General features: G+C 49.3%; 1 protein-coding gene across 3 annotated transcripts in view; it reads left to right on the top strand.

The window, feature by feature from the left end:
- Nucleotides 1-18,383, top strand: part of LOC123346036 (C-type lectin domain family 2 member D-like) — a 55,407-nt gene that overhangs the window by 28,890 nt on the left and 8,134 nt on the right. For 2 of the 3 annotated variants that reach the window (XR_006572905.1, XR_006572904.1), the window contains 5 exons: nucleotides 582-675; nucleotides 7,506-7,580; nucleotides 9,133-9,198; nucleotides 10,454-10,546; nucleotides 13,081-13,126. Coding sequence is in view for 1 of the 3 variants with exons in the window: in XM_044983235.1 (XP_044839170.1) it covers nucleotides 10,417-10,546; nucleotides 13,081-13,265; nucleotides 14,314-14,423 (425 nt within the window). In the remaining 2 variants the exon portion in view is untranslated. Of the gene's footprint in view, nucleotides 1-581; nucleotides 676-7,505; nucleotides 7,581-9,132; nucleotides 9,199-10,277; nucleotides 10,547-13,080; nucleotides 13,266-14,313; nucleotides 14,424-18,383 lie in introns of those variants that run through there. The other variant, XM_044983235.1, reaches the window with a different exon arrangement.

Consider the following 18,383-nt stretch of genomic DNA (forward strand, 5'->3'; position numbering starts at 1 on the left):
TGGAGTGGAGCGAATGCTTATAAAATGGGAGGCTGATACCAAGCCGGGAGGGGTTGCAAGCAAGTTGGAGGACAAGATTAGAATTCAAAGTGACCGTGATAAATTGGCCTGAAATCATCAAGATGAAATTCAGTAAGGACAAGTACAAAGTACTACACGTAAGGAGGAAAAAAATTAAATGGACAACTACAAACAACTGGCCAGGTGGTTGTAGTGGCGAAAAGGATCTGGGGGTTCTAGTGGATCAAAAACTTGAATGTGAGACAACAATGTGATGCAGTTTCAAAAACAGGCTTTAATATCATTCCGGGGTGCATGAACAGGAGTGCCGTGTGGAAGACAGGGGAGGTCATTGTCCAGCTCTGTTCGGTCCTGGTGAGACCTCATCTGGGGTACAGTGCCCAGTTCTGGAGATTAAGAAAGATGTGGACAATTTGGGAGAGTTCATAGAAGAGCAACAAAAGTGATAAAAGGTTTAGAAAACCCAATTTATGGGGAAAGGATGAAAGAACTGGACGTGTTTAGTCGTGAGAAGAGAAGGCTGAGGGGGGACCTGATAACATCCCTTAATGTATTTGCAGGCTGTTATCAAGAGGACTGTGATTGATTGTTCTTCATGGCCACTGATGGCAGGACAAGAAGTAATGGGCTGAATCTGGAGCAAGGGAGATTTAGGTGAGATATTAGGAAAAAACATAACTCTAAGGGGAGTTAAGCTCTGGAACAGGCTTCCAGGGGAGGGTGTGGAATCTCCGTCACCGGAGGTGTTTAAGAGCAGGTTGGACAAACACCCGTCCGGGATGGTCTAGGTTTACTTGGTCGTGCTCAGCGCAGGGGGCTGGACTTGATGACCTGTGAGGTCCCTTCCCACCCGACATTTTTCGGATCCTTTGATTTGATGAACTGGCTCTTTGAGGAGCTCAGAGGCAATTTGCCTCCTTGGATTTTTTGCTTTTAAACACCGTCAATCTGAAATATTTGTTGACGGAAAATGCCGTCAGCCCCGGCTCTGGCAGCCGTTCCACCCTGGCTCAGTAAATGCACAGCATGTACCAACGGCTCCAAAGCTAAAAGCCTCCAAGGCCCATCGATGTGAAAGACTCAAGTTCAATTAAAGGTCTCACTCCCCCAGTCCCACCTGAAAACGTCTGGGAGAAAGGAAACCAGGTCTATGAAGTGGGAATGAGGTGACATTTCTAGCATTTAAGAACTGTGATTGTAACCAAGGCCAAGTTAGCTGCACCTCCCTCATTAAACCAGCACAAGACTTTCAGCTAAAGTGCCTCACATGAGCTCCATTATGTGTCATCTGACGTATCTCACTCACAATCAGCTGTTGTTACTTTACTGGTTGTATTATTACTGTGGGGTCTAGAGGCCCTAACTGAGACCAGGACCCCACTGTGCTGGGCACAGAACAGACACACACACTCAGAGGCACGGAGCTTGCAAGTGAAATGCACCAGAAAGAAAGGGGCAGGAGGGGAAACTGAGGCACAGAGTGGGGACTTGCCCAAGGTCACCCAGCAAAGGACTGCGAACAGAATTGAGCTCTCCTGAGTCCCAGTGTGGTACCCTCGTTACTAGACCATCCTGTCCTGCAGGAGTCCATGGGTGCTGAAGGAGATAGAAACAAGAAGGGGGCATCCTGTCTGCACCAGCCCTCCAGAGTGCCTGTGATCCTCCCAGCGTGGTGTCAGCCGCAAATTTTGCAAACACACTCTCCACTTTGTTATCCAAGTCATTCATGGATATAATGAATTGCTCCTGAGGCAGGACCTGCTGGACCCCACTAGACCCATCCTCCGTTTGGCAGCAAACCAGTGAAAACCACTCTCTGCATATGGTCTTTCACCCAGTTGGGCACCAACCTCATAGCAATCTCATCTAAACCACATTTCGCTAGATTGCTTATGACAGTGTCATGTGGGACCATGTCAGAAGCCTTACTAACTTGCTCCCATGACTGAAAGTGGAAATTAGCCAAATTTAGGCTGGAAATAAGACGTATATTTTGAACAGGGAAGGGAATTAGAAAGTACACTTATTAAGTTTGCAGATGATACCAAACTGGGAGGGACTGCAACTGCTTTGGAGGATAGGGTCATAATTCAAAATGACCTGGACAAATTGGAGAAATGGTCTGAGGTAAACAGGATGAAGTTTAACAAAGACAAACGCAAAGTGCTCCACTTAGGAAGGAACAATCAGTTTCTTACATACAGAATGGGAAGAGACTGTCTAGGAAGGAGTACGGCAGAAAGGGATCTAGGGGTTATAGTGGACAACAAGCTAAATATGAGTCAACAGTGTGATGCTGTTGCAAAAAAAGCAAACGTGATTCTGGGATGCATTAACAGGTGTGTTGTGAGCAAGACACGAGAAGTCATTCTTCCGCTCTATTCTGTGCTGGTCAGGCCTCAGCTGGAGTATTGTGTCCAGTTCGGGGCACTGCATTTCAAGAAAGATGTGGAGAAATTGGAGAGGGTCCAGAGAAGAGCAACAAGAATGAGTAAAGGTCTTGAGAACATGACCTACGAAGGAAGGCTGAAAGAATTGGGTTTGTTTAGTTTGGAAAAGAGAAGACTGAGAGGCGACATGATAGCAGTTTTCAGGTATCTCAAAGGGTGTCATAAGGAGGAGGGAGAAAACTTGTTCACCTTAGCCTCTAAGGATAGAACAAGAAGCAATGGGCTCAAACTGCAGCAAGGGAGGTTTAGGTTAGACATTAGGAAAAAGTTCCTAACTGTCAGGGTGGTTAAACACTGGAATAAATTGTCTAGGGAGGTTGTGGAATCTCCATCTGTGGAGCTATTTAAGGGTAGATTAGATAAATGTCTATCAGGGATGGCCTAGACAGTATTTGGTCCTGCCACGAGGTGGGGTTTATGGCACACGATGAGATAAGAGAAGGAAGAGAGTGAAAGTCTCACTGGGGATGGTGGGAGTTTGACGGACGAGCTCGATTCCTTTCCCAAGTGTCAGGGACTCGAACCCAGACGGCGAGGTTCGTTGTCTGACCGCAGAGAGACAGGCAACACCAGCAAGATCCAATCAAAAGCTCTTTATTGACAAGTGCACGCATCAATAGAGAGCAGCTCGTCTCCAGAGAGAACCAGCTGGCTCTTTACAGCTTAGTATCCGCCTATATAGACAGTTTTATTACGTCATAGATCATTCACTTGAGCGACCCACCCCCCCTTTTCTAACAACTAGAAACTAGACACCTTTAATATACACGCATGCCTAGTCCCCTATGTTTACAGCATTAGATTGATAATAATATCTTAACAAGCACCAAAAGTTAGGAATGTAAGGGAGTTAAAAACAAACCGAAAACTAAACCAGGGAGTGAGAGTAAGGACGCTGGGAGGCTGGGCTTTCTTATCAGTTCTTCAAACGAACTGTTCCTAACACAGCACAGCTGGTACTATACCAGGAATCCAGCCCCTCACTTATCTCACTTTTTCCCAGCGCTTTGTGAGACATGCTGCTTCTCAGTATTTTCCACTCCAGGATTACCCAGAAGCCCTTGTTAGCCTGACTTCGGTCAGGTTGGCATAACTGGTTTTGTGCTACATCTCTATTCAGGCCTAACACAAGCCAAGGTCAATCAACCAGTCGGGAGGGGAGCGAGGGGTGTGTGTGTGGGCGGGGGAGGCATAAGAAAGGCTAAAAACCAAAGAAACAGTGACCCTGCCTGGCTGAAACACCCCCTCCCTCCTTACCCCTCCCATGCGGTACAAAAAGAAGTGCTGATGAAGCCCCCAGACTCCCGATCCTCCAAAAGGGAACATGGCCATAAATTGTAAGGGGTGGGGTGGGGTTGGGGAGGGGCAGGCACTACAGGTCTGATTAGGCCTGATAAGAAAGAGGAGGGGGATGGGGAAAGCTCTGCTGGAGTGCAGAGCTGTGGTTGCTTGGTAACCACAATACACATTCTGTCTGGGACTGTGGCCTTCAGCTTTGGGTCTGCGTGACAGGAACCGAGTGAGATTGAGGGGAGGCCCTGCCAGGGGAAGTTTGGGGGCGGTTGCAGGAAGTGCCTGCAAAGGGGAAGTGGAGGAAGGTGGCATCAGGCAGCCTGTGGGGCAGGCGAAGGGCAGGATATGAGGAGATCCAAGGAGCTCCTGGTGGGTGCAATGAACCTAGTCAGCACATGCTACAAAGTGCCACCTCTGTTAGTAATGTAACCCTTTTGCCCCCTGAGTTGGCAGCAACAAGGGCCGGGTTTGCAATGCAAAACTGGTTCAAGCCCCCACCCAGTGACCTGAGACAATTATATACCACCCCCCAGGCGCCTCTAGGAGGCAATACTTCCCCACTCGCAAGCACAGAGTCCGAGTGTAGCAAAATCCTTTCAATAAAGGAGGGCAACAATGCGGTATGATGTTGGGGAAACACCACAAACATAACACAAACCGTGAGCAAAAGACCCACCCCCGAGTAAGTTTGGCAATGCCCTTTTCCCCTCAGGGTCTTAAGCCCAGCAACCCAACAGTCACCCCACCCACAGTTTCTGACCTTGGTCAGTGTAGCTCCCAGAGTTCAGAAGTTCCTCTGCAGAATTTACCCCTGGGGTTCTGACAGGAAGAAGGGACAAGGGGAGATGGGGGAGGGTCAGCAGAGGGATCAGAGCCCAGATAGTGGGGGTCCAAGGCCTAAAGCCACCAGAGGGTCTCCTTTTTTCAGGTCTGCTCCAGGGATGTTAGTGCAAGTTAGAGGAGCCCCAGGGCTACTCTAATTTGCAGCGGCCTTGCAGAGTCATGCTCACTCCTAGCCCTGCTGCACCCCCAGCAGGTCTCTATGCTAGGGCTGTGTAGGAGGGGGGCACAGGGCTTCTGAGCAAGTCCAGTGGCATAAGGTGTTGGAGGGGGGGTTGGGAGAGAATCCACCGCACTGTCATGGCTCCTCGTCCTTCTGGAGGGGTGGTTTAGCCTTCCCCAAGCTCTTGTCTGACTCTCACAATCAAACACCTTCCGAGGGCTTGTCTACATGGGGAAATGGACCAGAATAGCTTCTGTGGGCCGAGCTGCTCCGGAATAGCTCCCCTTGTTCCAGAAGTGGGTGAAGCTGAACCAGAACGAGGTGATCTTATTTCAGAAGGAGAGCGCCCGCCCTAGGAGTTGTTCCAGAACAGTTCTGGCCCTTTCACGTCTCTCCCTATCTTACTCTGGAATCACTTCTTCCATAGCCCAGGCCTCAGATGGGAGCCCAGCAACCGCTGTCACCTTGGTAACGCTGCTCTGGGGCTCACAGGCCTTTTCCTGTTTGCTGCCTGCAGAGAAAGCCGGAATAAATAAGCACCGCGGCTGGAGAGGCCATGCTGGGCAACCTCAGGGAAGTCCCTGGCATGGAGCAGATAAAAGCAGAACCAACAGAAGGAAGCTGAGGGTGGGGAAAGTCAGGCTGCAGAAACAGTACCTGTTTTCACAGGTTAATCAGTCATTGGAACAGTTCTCCAAGGCCGAGGGGTTCCCATGGCAGGCAAAACCAGTAAACCGAGATTAGCTATCTTCCTGAAACACATGCTCTGTTCAACATGTAACTGTTCTGGATGCCGGATGCGCTGCAGGGGAGAGTCTCTGGCCTGTGGTTAATGAGATGATCTTAATGGGCCCTGCTGGCCTTTGACCTGGGGAAAGAAGCTTGATTTTCAGCATCCCTGATACTCGGCTGTTTCTGCGAATTTGGCCGTTTTCAATGACTGACTGTCATCCGCGCTGCGGGGTGCGGCTGATGCTGCAGCGTTGTTCCCGCTCACAGCACAGCGTGTTCATTCAGTGTGTTATTCATAAGCCCCTGGGCTCGGTTCACTGGCAAAGGCGCTCGGCCAGGTCCATTGTCGACACACCACAGTGCTAGCGTCCCGTAGGAGCCACAAGGACACTAACACATATATACCCGGGACAATGGTACCTGCTCCATCAGCAGACCAGGATCCTGTTCTCTAAATCAGCAAAAAGTCACCCCTCCTTTGGCATCTCCTCTTTAGGCATCGATACAGATGCCATTAGTTACCACCCTTGTCCTTGTACCCTCTAGTTCCGCCAAAACATCCTGATCTGTTATTCTATCGTCCCCTCCTTGTCGTACGAGGGGTCGGCGTGTTCCTGCACCATCTCTCGGGAATGTGCTGACGTGTTCCCTTGAGGGATCTGTGTGTTTTTGTACCATCCTCTCCACTCAGGATATGCTCACTTGGTGTGAGCTAAAACTTATCTTGCCAAGGTCAGGCCCATGCTAGGCCCATGCTAATCAGAACAAAGAAACACGGCCATGCTGTAGTCTAGTGCCCGGAGCACCAGAGTGGGTGACAGAAGACCTGGGTTCTAATCCTGATTCTGCCACTAAACTGGTGTGGCTCTGAGCAAGTCCCCTCTCTGCACTGTTTCCCCTCCCGCCCTTTGTGTGGTTAGATTGTGAGCTCTTTGGGCCAGGGACTGTCTGCACCACGGGGCCCTGATCTCGCTAGGGTAGTGACTGTCACTGTGTGTGTCTGGGCAGTGCCCAGCACAACGGGGCCCTGATCTCAGCTGGGCCAGGGCCTGTCTCTCCCTGTGTGTCTGTGCAGCACCCGGCACAACGGGGCCCTGATCTCAGCTGGAGCAGGGCCTGTCTCTCCCTGTGTGTCTGCAGCGCCCAGCACAACGGGGCTCCAGTCTTGGTTGGTGCCCTGTGACACTTCTGCAAGAGAAGTAGCTAATAATATTAACTGTAGGTGCGTTGGCACCTAGTACATGGGAGATTCTCAGAAGCTACGGTGATGAGATAGAACTTGCAGCACTAAGGGCTGGAATGAGGGAGACAGACAAGAGCCATCTGCATTCCCAGGTGTCTTTGCAAAGTCTCACTCGCCCTGCCCAGCAGCCCGCACCACTGAAGATGAGGTGGAACGGAAATGCTGCATGTCCCCTGAGTTAAAGGCCTGGTGGCAGAGGAGGTCACATTCTTTAATGCCTTAAAAGTAGCCGTGTGGTTGGTGTATCTGAAGGTTGGGAATTTGGTGGCCCAGAGGCCAGTAGCTGGAGCAGGAGAATGTGCAGCACTGGCCCATTGCTCTTTCTTACTAAGCCCTTGTGTGGGGAACCCTGTGCACCTCATTACATTAAGGGGCCCAGGAGATCTCTCTGATCAGTGGGTGTGTCCTAAACCCCACTAAACTAATCACAATTAATTTTTTTAATCGTGATTAATTATTTGAGTTAATCGTGTGAGTTAACTGCAATTAATCGACAGCCTGATTTCGGGCATTAAAATCTATGACTCTCTGAAGGAGGGGTGGGGACTGTTGGGTATTTGAGGATATTAAGGCTGGGGGAAGCCACGACCGTGGGTCTCACATGGTGACGGTTGCACTGAAAACACCTTGATGGACATAGTGAGAGGTTGGACTGGGCATTGTCTGTTGCATTTGGCACATGGTACGTTTTGACGGCTTTAAAGGAGAAGTGCATAATTAAAATAACCCACCCTGAGTGACCATTTCTGTTCCTTCCTGGTAGGTGGCGACACAGCAGTCTCGGTGCTGATTGTCCAGAAAATGGCAGAAGAGAGCGCTGAAGCAACAAGCGATACCAGTAAATAAAAAATACTTTGGTCTTAATTAAAAGGGAGCCTGCAGTGTGATTGACAGAGAGGGTGGGTGGGTTGCCTCCTTTATTTTATGAGGGATAAAGAGGAAACAAGGAGTTTTTGTTGCTCTTTGGTTCATGCTTGTTGTTTACGTTAGCAATTTGGGTGTTTTCTACCCTGAAGGACTCTATGGCCAACAGGAGATCTGGTGTAGTGAAAGGCTGAAAATCTGGAATACTGTGTGCGCCCCATCTCGGAAAGGATATTGTAGAACTAGAGGGGTTCTGAGAGAGGTGACGAGAAGGATCAAGGGCCAGGGAAAACTCTCCTGTGAAGAGAGCTTGAAAAGACGGAGATTGTTACCTTGGAGAGGAGACGGGTACAAGGGACAGGATAATGGATGGGATAGAGAAGGTAGATCCGTGTCTAGCACAAGCACAAAGGGGACAGTCAATGGAATGGAAAGGTGGGAACTTCAAAACTGATCAGTGGAAACAGTTTTTCACACACTGGGTAATTAGATGGTGGAACTCGCTGCTAAGTGACATTAACCGATGATGTTGAGGCCAAGAATTTACGAAAATTCCAAGAGGGATTGGAGATTTCTGTGGACAACAGGAAGAGACAGAGTTGTTATAATGCTGACAAAAATGTTGGCAGAGATATTATCCTCTTACTAGCCACTAGAGAGGGACATGGCACACAATTTGTCAAATGCGTTGCCATCCTCTCTAATCATAGAATCATAGACTATCAGGGTTGGGAGGGACCTCAGGAGGTCATCTAGTCCAACCCCCTGCTCAAAGCAGGACCAATCCCCAACTAAATCATCCCAGCCAGGGCTTTGTCAAGCCGGGCCTTAAAAATCTCTAAGGATGGAGATTCCACCACCTCCCTAGGTAACCCATTTCAGTGCTTCACCACCCTCCCAGTGAAATAGTGTTTCCTAATATCCAACCTAGACCTCCCCCACTGCAACTTGAGACCATTACTCCTTGATCTGTCATCTAGTACCACTGAGAACAGTCTAGATCCCTCCTCTTTGGAACCCCCATTCAGGTAGTTGAAAGCAGCTATCAAATCCCCCCTCATTCGTCTCTTCTGCAGACTAAACAATCCCAGTTCCCTCAGCCTCTCCTCATAAGTCATGTGCTCCAGCCCCCTAATCATTTTTTGTTGCCCTCCGCTGAACTCTTTCCAATTTTTCCACACCCTTCTTGTAGAGCGGGACCCAAAACTGAACAGAGTACTCCAAATGAGGCCTCACCAATGCCGAATGGAGGGGACTGATCACGTCCCTCGATCTGCTGGCAATGCCCCTACTTATACAGCCCAAAATGCTGTTAGCTTTCTTGGCAACAAGGGCACAATCTAATCCGCTTGGAGCCCCTCAACCAGGCCAAGATTTGGGTCACTATGGAATGTGGGGTGGGGTGGGGAGGGGAAGCAGTGATGGACACATTCAAAAGGCCTGGGCTTCGGACACAGCACTGGGCCCTGCATGGAGGGGACTGTATGATCTGACCTTAAATGACAGTTTCTTTTCCTTTCTGGTAGGTGGAGGGGTGACTGGTGCAATGCTGCCGGGTCAGGGAGCAGTGGAAGAAAGGGGAAGAGATGTGGGTAAATAATTATATTATTTATTAGGTACAATATGGTAACATCGAGAGACAGCAGCTGAGCTCCATTGCGTGCTGCACAGACACACAGCGAGAGACAGTCCCTGCCCCAGCTGAGATCAGGGCCCCCGTTGTGCCGGGCGCTGCACAGACACAATGAGAGACAATCCCTTAAGGTGCTGTTCCTTTAGCTCGAGTGGTAATGGCTTGTGCCTTTAAATCCAGAAATCAGGAGTTCAATTTCTACTGCTGATGATTTTATGCCCTTTCTAAAGGCAAGTCCTGAGATATCCTGGTAGCCCCCAAATTAGCCCCAGTAACTCTGGGCAACCATGAAAATCTCTCTCCCAGTCAACCAGCTCATGGCGGCAAGGTCCCTGATCTGGCAATCTGGAAAGTAAGAAGGTCCTTCAAAGCCGGTGACCAGAGCTCAGTGACATTTTTTAACCTGTTTGTTTATTTTTTAACTGAAAAAAAAAATTTTTTTTTTCACCCAGAATTGTCAGAGTTGTTTTGGCTTTTTCATTTTTGGTGGAAACAAAGGTGTTTCTTGCTTTTTGTTTTTTCATTGCTCTTTTGGTGACATTTTTATTGAAAATACATTTTTAAGTTGTTTGGGAAAGTTGTAAACGTAAGAGCTGCCACACCGGGTCAGAGCAGGGTCAGTCTAGCCCAGTCTCCCGTCTGCTACAGTGGCCACTAGCAGAGCTTCGGGGAGGGGACAGGGCAGGGGAATTACTGAGCGATCCACCCCTGCCTTGGCTCCTGGCAGTCAGAGGAGCAGGGGTTGCGTCCCTGCCCACCTTGGCTAATGGCCATCAATGGACCTGTCCTCCAGGAACTTAGCTCATTCTGGTTTGGAACCTAGTTATTTTTGGCCATCACCACATCCCGTGGCAGGTGGACTATGCGCTGTGTGAAAAAGTATTTCCTCTTGCTTGTATTAACCCTGCTTCCTGCTAATTTCATCCGGTGACCCCTGGTGTTTGTGTTGTGGGAACTTCTCTGTTCACTTGTTCCACACCGTTCATTGTTTTACAGACCTCTGTCCTACCCACCCTTAGTCGTCTCTTCTCTAAGCAGAAAGGCCCTAATATTTGTTGTCTCTCCTCGTGTGGAAGCTGTTCCATGCCCTTGATCATCACCAACTAGATTTATCCACTCGTGGAAGCACTTAGCAAAATGTGACCATTTTCACGCTCTGGCAGCATTTGCTGTTGAAATGCCTTTGTCTCCTTTCATCCTTCTTTTTTTTGCAGATTTCAGCCTAAAATGCATTAAAGATAAACGGATCCCAATTACCGTTACTGTCGTCATCACAGCTTTGATCATCACTGTAATTGCACTGGCAGGTGAGTGAAGGGTCATTACTAACCCAGCTGATTCTTATTCCCTTGTCACTGGTTCTTCATTGACTGTTTGTCTTAGCCCCAAGGTCACGGTGCCCACTTCTGTTTCCCACGGCCTCTTCTCACCCCGTCTTTGCCCTGGTCTTACTCCTCCGTTGAAGCACATTCCCCTTTTCAGAGGGGAAATCTCTCTCCAGACCCTTTCCCCCAAAGAGGAAGGGACCAACCCCGTTCCCTGCCCCCTCGGAAGCAGCCCCACTAGATCCCAGGCCTGGGTAGCAGTGTAGGGATGCAGTGGGTGAGTCTCCCTGCCTCCCACTCCCTGTGTCATCCAACGCCTAGTCTCGCCTTAAATTGTCATAGGTTTGGGTGCCACCATGTGGCCACGGCTCACAGCGCATCTCTAAAATTGTTTCCAATCCATTTATCATTGTTCTTCCTCCCACATCCGCCGTACTGTGTGTAAATATAATGGGGAGTCTGAGGCAGAGGATTCAGTTCCCTGATCCCAGCCAGTCTCTCGTGGCTTTGGGAGCATTTCTGAATTTCTTTTCCGTGCCAAAGCTCCTCCATAAAACTCACATGACACAGAGAATCTGTCGCGCTGAACGGATTCTTCCCGTTCCTGGCTGGGTGTCGCTGGCGCAGCGGAAAGGGGTGTGTTGGGGTGTGTGCGCCCTGCCCCCAGGAACCGAAGAGTCCCCGGGATTCTTTAGGGAAGACACGTGCGGTAGGGAGTGTGCGGTGACAGCTGTCAGTGCTGGAGCGAGGGGCTGGCTGCTTGGCCTCACTGGGCAAACAGACCTTCACAAGGAAATGGCTACAGGGAGGAACCCGCTGTAGGGGTCGGGTTGGACTGTGTGGAGAGTGGGAGAGTCTGGGCTGGATCCTTAGACCACTTGACACCACTCTGGGGACTCAAGGTGGATCCAAAGAGCCCTCTGAGAATCCCCCCAATTCAGGGCCCCACCCCAGCTGGTGTGAAGCTGGTGTATGGGCTCTGCACCCAGAGTGTAGGGGATGGGTTGGGGTTGTGGCCTGAGCACGCTGCATTACAGCTGTTCTGTGCTTCCCAGGTGGCCTGAGAAGCAGAGCGTAAGTTAGAGCAACCCTAAGGCTGCTCTAAGTCACACTGGGGAATGTCAGGGCCTCGAATGGCCCCGGAATACAGGAAGCACAAAGCCAGCATCTCTTCACATGTGCAAGACAGCCCCACGTGCTGTTTTGCTACAGAGCATGTGCCAGCATTTCTGCCCAAAGTTAATGTGTCTTTGCATTGGGAAATCACATGGCTGGTAAAAGTTTCCATTGACCTGAACTGAAATTGTTTCTGGCTTTTCAGTTCATGAAAACATTTGACTTTTCTCCCCGACTCAGGAAGGGAAAATTCTCTGAAACCTCGAACATTTTCGCAGGATGTTGGGAAAATCGTTTCCCGCATCCCTCGTTAGGCTCCTTTGCCCTCAGTTTTAGTGGCTGCTTCGCTCTCCTGAGTGGAAGGCCTTGGCGAGTGTGTGTGACAGGCCGGCTTTGGGCCCAGCCACAGAGAACGTGAGCTGTTCTAGCCACACCTAGGGGCTCTCGGCTCCGATATTACGGGTCTCGCTCTTAGCTCTGGAAGGCCCCAGTTCTAGCCCCGGTGTGGCAGCCGTCACATGTGCACTGAGGACGGTATGTCAAGGGGGAGTCCATGAAATGCACCCACCCCTCCCATTTTTCACCCCTTGCCCCACAGAGGCGCATTTGAATGGGCTGCCCATCCCTGGCAGAATGGGCCACCACAGACGACGGCACTGGAAGTTAAGATGGCGGACAAGCCCATTTGGATGCGCGGGTACTGTGGGTCATGACGCCATCTTAGCTCCACCCTGTCCTCCCCAGCCAACCCATGCAAATGGCGGCCGTACAGCCAGGAGGGGGAGCTCTGTCCGGGGAAGCAGGGGCTCTGACAAAGGTTTGGGGGCCATGGGGGATAATCCGCTGACCACGAGCTCCCAGTGGGATGCGGTGGCCAAAGGCTCTAATGCGATCCTGGGATGTATAAATGGGAAATTCGAGTAGGAACAGAGAGGTTATTTTACCTCTGGATTTGGCTCTGGTGCGACCGCTGCTGGAATCCGTGTCCAGTTCTGGTGCCCACAATTCAAGAAGGATCCAATGGCTGGAAGTTGAAGCTGGACAAACTCAGACTGGGGATAAGGCAGCAGCTGTTAACAGTGAGCGTTAGTCACCCTCGGAACGATTTCCCAAGGGGCGCAGTGGATTCTCCATCACTGACAGTTTTTAAATCATGATGGGATGATGATGTAAAAGCTTCTCTCGAGGGATTATTTGGGCGCAGTTCTAAGACCTGTGTGATGCAGGAGGTCAGACAAAATGATCACAGTGGTCCCTTCTGGCCTTGGGATCTCTGCAAAATGACAAGCCAGGCCCAAGACGTGTGGGTCTTAGTGCCCTCTCTGGCCGGGATTCGCACGCAGAGAGAGACAGCAGAGATAGGTCCATCTCTCACCACTGTGCCACTTCCTTATTTTCAGCCAGGAAGCCTCCCCCCTGCCCACGCTGCCCACCCCACGTCACTGCTGCGTGCCCGGACGGCTGGGTGGGATACCAAGGGAAATGCTTCTACTTCTCAGAGACTGAAGAGAACTGGAACAACAGCCAGAGCCACTGCTCTTCCCTCAACACCTCCCTGGCTTCCATTGATTCCCTGCCGGAGATGGTAAGAAACAGACAGGAACCTTCATAACCACAGCTAGGGACATGCCAGAGCCTGGCGTCCCTCAGAGGCCTAAGGCAGCTCCTAGATTCAAGGAACTGAATCCCCTGCGGAGCTGGTTGAAAAATGAAAATGCAGGGGCAGGATTTGACATTTTTTAATAGAAAAAAGTTGATTCTTCCCCCTCCCCCCCAATTTTTAACTTCAAATGTCATTTCAGTTTGGATTTTTGTTTTGTTTTTTAACCCCAAAATCCCCCCCTTTTTTTCCTTTTCCCACATCATTTTATACTGGAAAAATGGAGGGAAAATAAAAAATGTGGGGGAAAAGGTGTGGAAACCCACTTTAAGAAAAAAAAAACAAAAAAAAACTATTTCCCAGCCTTTTCCCAGCAGGAAACCAGTGCAAAGGTTACCCTGAAAAAGAAAGGAACATTTTCATCTCAATGGTATATGCCTCGTTTTTATATACAGTATCTATATCTATATAATTTAACCAGCAATAAAGACAAGTAAAGAGTCCTTCAGCTAGGAAGGAAAAATCAAATGCATGAAGGCAAAATAGGGAATAACTGGCTCGGCAGTAGTGCTGCTGGAGGTTACAGTGGACCACAAATTAAATATGACTCGACAATGGGTTGCAGCTGAGAAAAAGGCGAATCTCATCCCGGGGTCTATGAACAGGAGTGTTGTATGTAAGATTCCGGAGGTGATTGTCTCGGTTTATTTTGTCCTGCCTGAGCACGGGGGGCTGAACTTGATGATCTCTTGAGGTCCCTTCCAGCCCTGTGTTCTGTGAGTCCCCAAAGTGGGAAGAAACCCCCCAGTTACGAAATGGGGTGGAGGGAAAAGTATTTGGGTTTTTAAAATACATTTTCCTGTGCAAAAAGTCATTTTGGATGAACCCCTTTGCCCTGTGCAGTTTGACTGGCAGCTCTTTGGGCGAGGGACCAGCTTTCTGTGTGTGCAGCACCCAGCGCGTGGGGGCCCTGATCCCCGTGAAGGCGGCTGTAATACAGCTAAGGATATAATGTGTGTGTTCTTATCCACAGGATTTCATGCTGCGCTATAAAGGGATCCCTTACCACTGGATTGGCCTCCAGAGGGAACAAGGCGAGGGCCAGCCCTGGAAGTGGACCAACGGTACCATATTCAACAACCTGTGCGTCCCTTTTCCTCATTCGCCCTCTCACTATTAGGGCTCAGAGAAATGCAACAAAAAACCCTGGGCTGGGTACAGAACCGGGATTGGAAGCGAGACCTCAGGATCTTAAAAGCCTGATCCTCTACTGCCTGAGCTACAGGGCTCGTTCTGGGGAGGTTGCACCTGTAGGAGACCTGTAGACCTCTTCCATAGCGTAGGCACCAGAGGAGGACAGAGAGCCCCACTTGGTTAATGTGGATGATACAAGTGGGACCGGTTGGAAAAATTCCTACTCAAAGTTTTCCTTTATGGAAAATCTGATTGTGTCGAAAGCAAAATTTCCTGCAGGGAAGAGGTCACTTTGGATGAGATTTTGCGGAAATTGACTCAAATGTTTATTTTCAGTCAACCCAGACTGAAACATTTTCATTTTGGTTTGCCTGTGGGGCTGCTGCAGCACATCATGGGAAATTGTAGTTCTGGGTCCTTCCAGTCCCATTTGTCCCTGGTCTTTGACACGACAATGTATCCCATAGAATCATAGAATCTCAGGGTTAGAAGGGACCTCAGGAGGTATCTAGTCCAACCCCCTGCTCAAAGCAGGACCAAACCCAACTAAACCATCCCAGCCAGGGCTTTGTCAAGCCTGACCTTAAAAAACCTCTAAGGAAGGAGATTCCACCACCTGCCTAGGTAACCCATTCCAGTGCTTCACCACCCTCCTAGTGAAAAAGTTTTTCCTAATATCCAACCTAAACCTCCCCCTCTGCAACTTGAGACCATTGCTCCTTGTTCTGTCATCTAGTACCACTGAGAACAGTCTAGATCCATCCTCTTTGGAACCCTCCTTTCAGGTAGTTGAAAGCAGCTATCAAATCCCCCCTCATTCTTCTCTTCTGCAGACTAAACAATCCCAGTTCCCTCAGCCTCTCCTCGTAAGTCATTTTTGTTGCCCTCTGCTGGACTCTCTCCAATTTATCCACATCCTTCTTGTAGTGTGGGGCCCAAAACTGGACACAGTACTCCAAATGAGGCCTCACCAGTGCTGAGTAGAGGGGAATGATCACATCCCTCGATCTGCTGGAAATGCCCCTACTTATACAACCCAAAATGCCATTAGCCTTCTTGGCAACAAGGGCACACTGTTGACTCATATTCAGCTTTTCGTCCACCGTAACCCCTAGGTCCTTTTCTGCAGAACTGCTGCCCAGCCATTCGGTTCCTAGTCTGTAGCAGTGCATGGGATTCTTCCGTCCTAAATGCAGGACTCTGCACTTGTCCTTGTTGAACGTCATCATATTTCTTTTGGCCCAATCCTCTAATTTGTCTAGGTCCCTCTGTATCCTATCCCTACCCTCCAGCGTATCTACCACTCCTCCCAGTTTAGTGTCATCTGCAAACTTGCTAAGGGTGCAGTCCACATCATCCTCCAGATCGTTAATGAAGATATTGAATAAAACCGGCCCCAGCACCGACCCTTGGGGCACTCAACTTGATACCGGCTGCCAACTAGACATGGAACCATTGATCACTACCCGTTGAGCCCGACCATCTAGCCAGTTTTCTATCCACCTTACCGTCCATTCATCCAGCCCATACTTCTTTAACTTGCTGGCAAGAATACTGTGGGAGACTGTATCAAAAGCTTTGCTAAAGTCCAGAAATAGCACATCCACTGCTTTCCCCTCATCCACAGAGCCGGTTATCTCATCATAGAAGGCAATTAGATTAGTCAGGCATGACTTGCCCTTGGTGAATCTATGCTGACTGTTCCTGATCACTTTCCCCTCCTTTAAGTGGTTCAGAATTGATTCCTTGAGCACCTGTTCCATGATTTTTCCAGGGACTGAGGTGAGACTGACTGGCCTGTAGTTCCCTGGATCTTCCTTCTTCCCTTTTTTAAAGATGGGCACTACATTAGCCTTTTTCCAGTCATCCGGGACCTCCCCCGATCGCCATGATTTTTCAAAGATAATCATGCAGTGATGCACTGCAGTGTCTCACTCATGCGTGTTCTTCTGTGGTATTTTGGTGGTAGGAAGACACTGCAGTGCATCACGGGAGATGTAGTCCAGCTGGGAATCAGAACCTATAGGAGAGAACATGGGTGGAAGAACCAGGAACTACAATTCCCATGATGCCTGGCATCAGCCTCACAGTCTAATGAAAATGTTTCATTTTGGGTCAACCTAAATAATTTTTTGTGGGGAGAGGGGAAGAGAATTTCTGTTCTGTGGGAACTTTAAATATTTTGACTTTTTGTCCCAAAAAGGAGAATTTCCCTCTGGATGGAAATTCCATTTGCCACCCACCTCTGTGTAAACGGTTCCCCCATGAGGCATTCACGAGCACATTATAGCGTTTGTGCACAGTGACACCCCACCGAGGGGAATCACTATGGCCACGGGATGCAGCAGAAGATGCGGCAGCTCCGTGGGGGAGCAGCTCAATAGCTGCGTTAGGGCCTTGCTGAGCACAGCTGGGCTCTGGCTGCCTGGGGCAGAAGGGGAGGCAGAGGAAATGGATGGGAAGTGTGTGTGGGGGGGGCGGGGTTGGGAGACCCAGGGAGAGAAGATAATGGTGGTGGGGTGGGGGCAGGTGAGGCAGCAAAAGGATTGTGGGAAGAGGGGAAGTTGCTGGAAGAGGCGAGTCTGGAGGGAAAGCGGGAGGACAGGTCCATCAATGGCTATTAACCATGATGGTCAGGGAAGCCACCCCATGCTCTGAGTGTCCCTAGCTCTGATTGCCAGAAACTGGGAATGGCCAACAGGGGATGGATCACTTGATCATTACCTGATCTGTTCATTCCCTCTGGGGCACCTGGCATTGGCCACTGTCAGCAGACAGGATACTGGGCTAGATGGACCATTGGTCTGACCCAGCACAGCAGTTCTTATGAGGTTTGCTTACCCTGAGGTATTGCCTGATTTCCAGTCCAGCTGCACTAATGCATCCAGTTCTGGTCACCCATATTCAAGAAAGACCCACTCAGACTGGAATAGGTGCAGACAAGCGCAGCTAGGATGCTCGCAGGAATGGAAAATCTCTTTTATCAGAGGAGAACATAAGAACGGCCATACTGGGTCAGACCAAAGGTCCATCCAGCCCAGTATCCTGTCTTCTGACAGTGGCCAAGGCCAGGTGCCCCAGAGGGAGTGAACCTAACAGGCAATGATCAAGTGATCTCTCTCTTGCCATCCATCTCCACCCTCTGACAAACAGAGGCTAGGGACACCATTCTTACCCATCCTGGCTAGTAGCCATTAATGGACTTAACCTCCATGAATTTATCCAGTTCTCTTTTAAACCCTGTTATAGTCCTAGCCTTCACAACCTCCTCAGGCAAGGAGTTCCACAGGTTGTCTGTGTGCTGTGTGAAGAAGAACTTTTTATTTGTTTTAAACCTGCTGCCCATTAATTTCATTTGCTGTCCCCTAGTTCTTATATTATGGGAACAAGTAAATAACTTTTCCTTATCCACTTTCTCCACATCACTCATGATTTTATATACCTCTATCATATCCCCCTTAGTCTCCTCTTTTCCAAGCTGAAAAGTCCTAGCCTCTTTAATCTTTCCTCATATGGGACCCATTCCAAACCCCTAATGATTTTAGTTACACTTCTCTGAACCTTTTCTAGTGCCAGTCTAGCTTTTTTGAGATGAGGAGACCACATCTATATGCAGTATTCAAGATGTGGGTGTACCATGGATTTATATAAGGGCAATAAGATATTCTCCATCTTATTCTCTATCCGTTTTTTAATGATTCCTAACATCCTGTTTGCTTTTTTGACTGCCGCTGCACACTGCTTGGACGTCTTCAGAGAACTCTCCACGGTGACTCCAAGATCTCTTTCCTGATTAGTTGTAGCTAAATTAGCCCTCATCATATTGTATGTATAGTTGGGGTTATTTTTTTCCAATGTGCATTACTTTACATTTATCCACATTAAATTTCATTTGCCATTTTGTTGCCC

The sequence above is a fragment of the Mauremys mutica genome, chromosome 12 (genome assembly GCF_020497125.1).
Source record: "Mauremys mutica isolate MM-2020 ecotype Southern chromosome 12, ASM2049712v1, whole genome shotgun sequence".
Taxonomy (NCBI): domain Eukaryota; kingdom Metazoa; phylum Chordata; order Testudines; family Geoemydidae; genus Mauremys; species Mauremys mutica.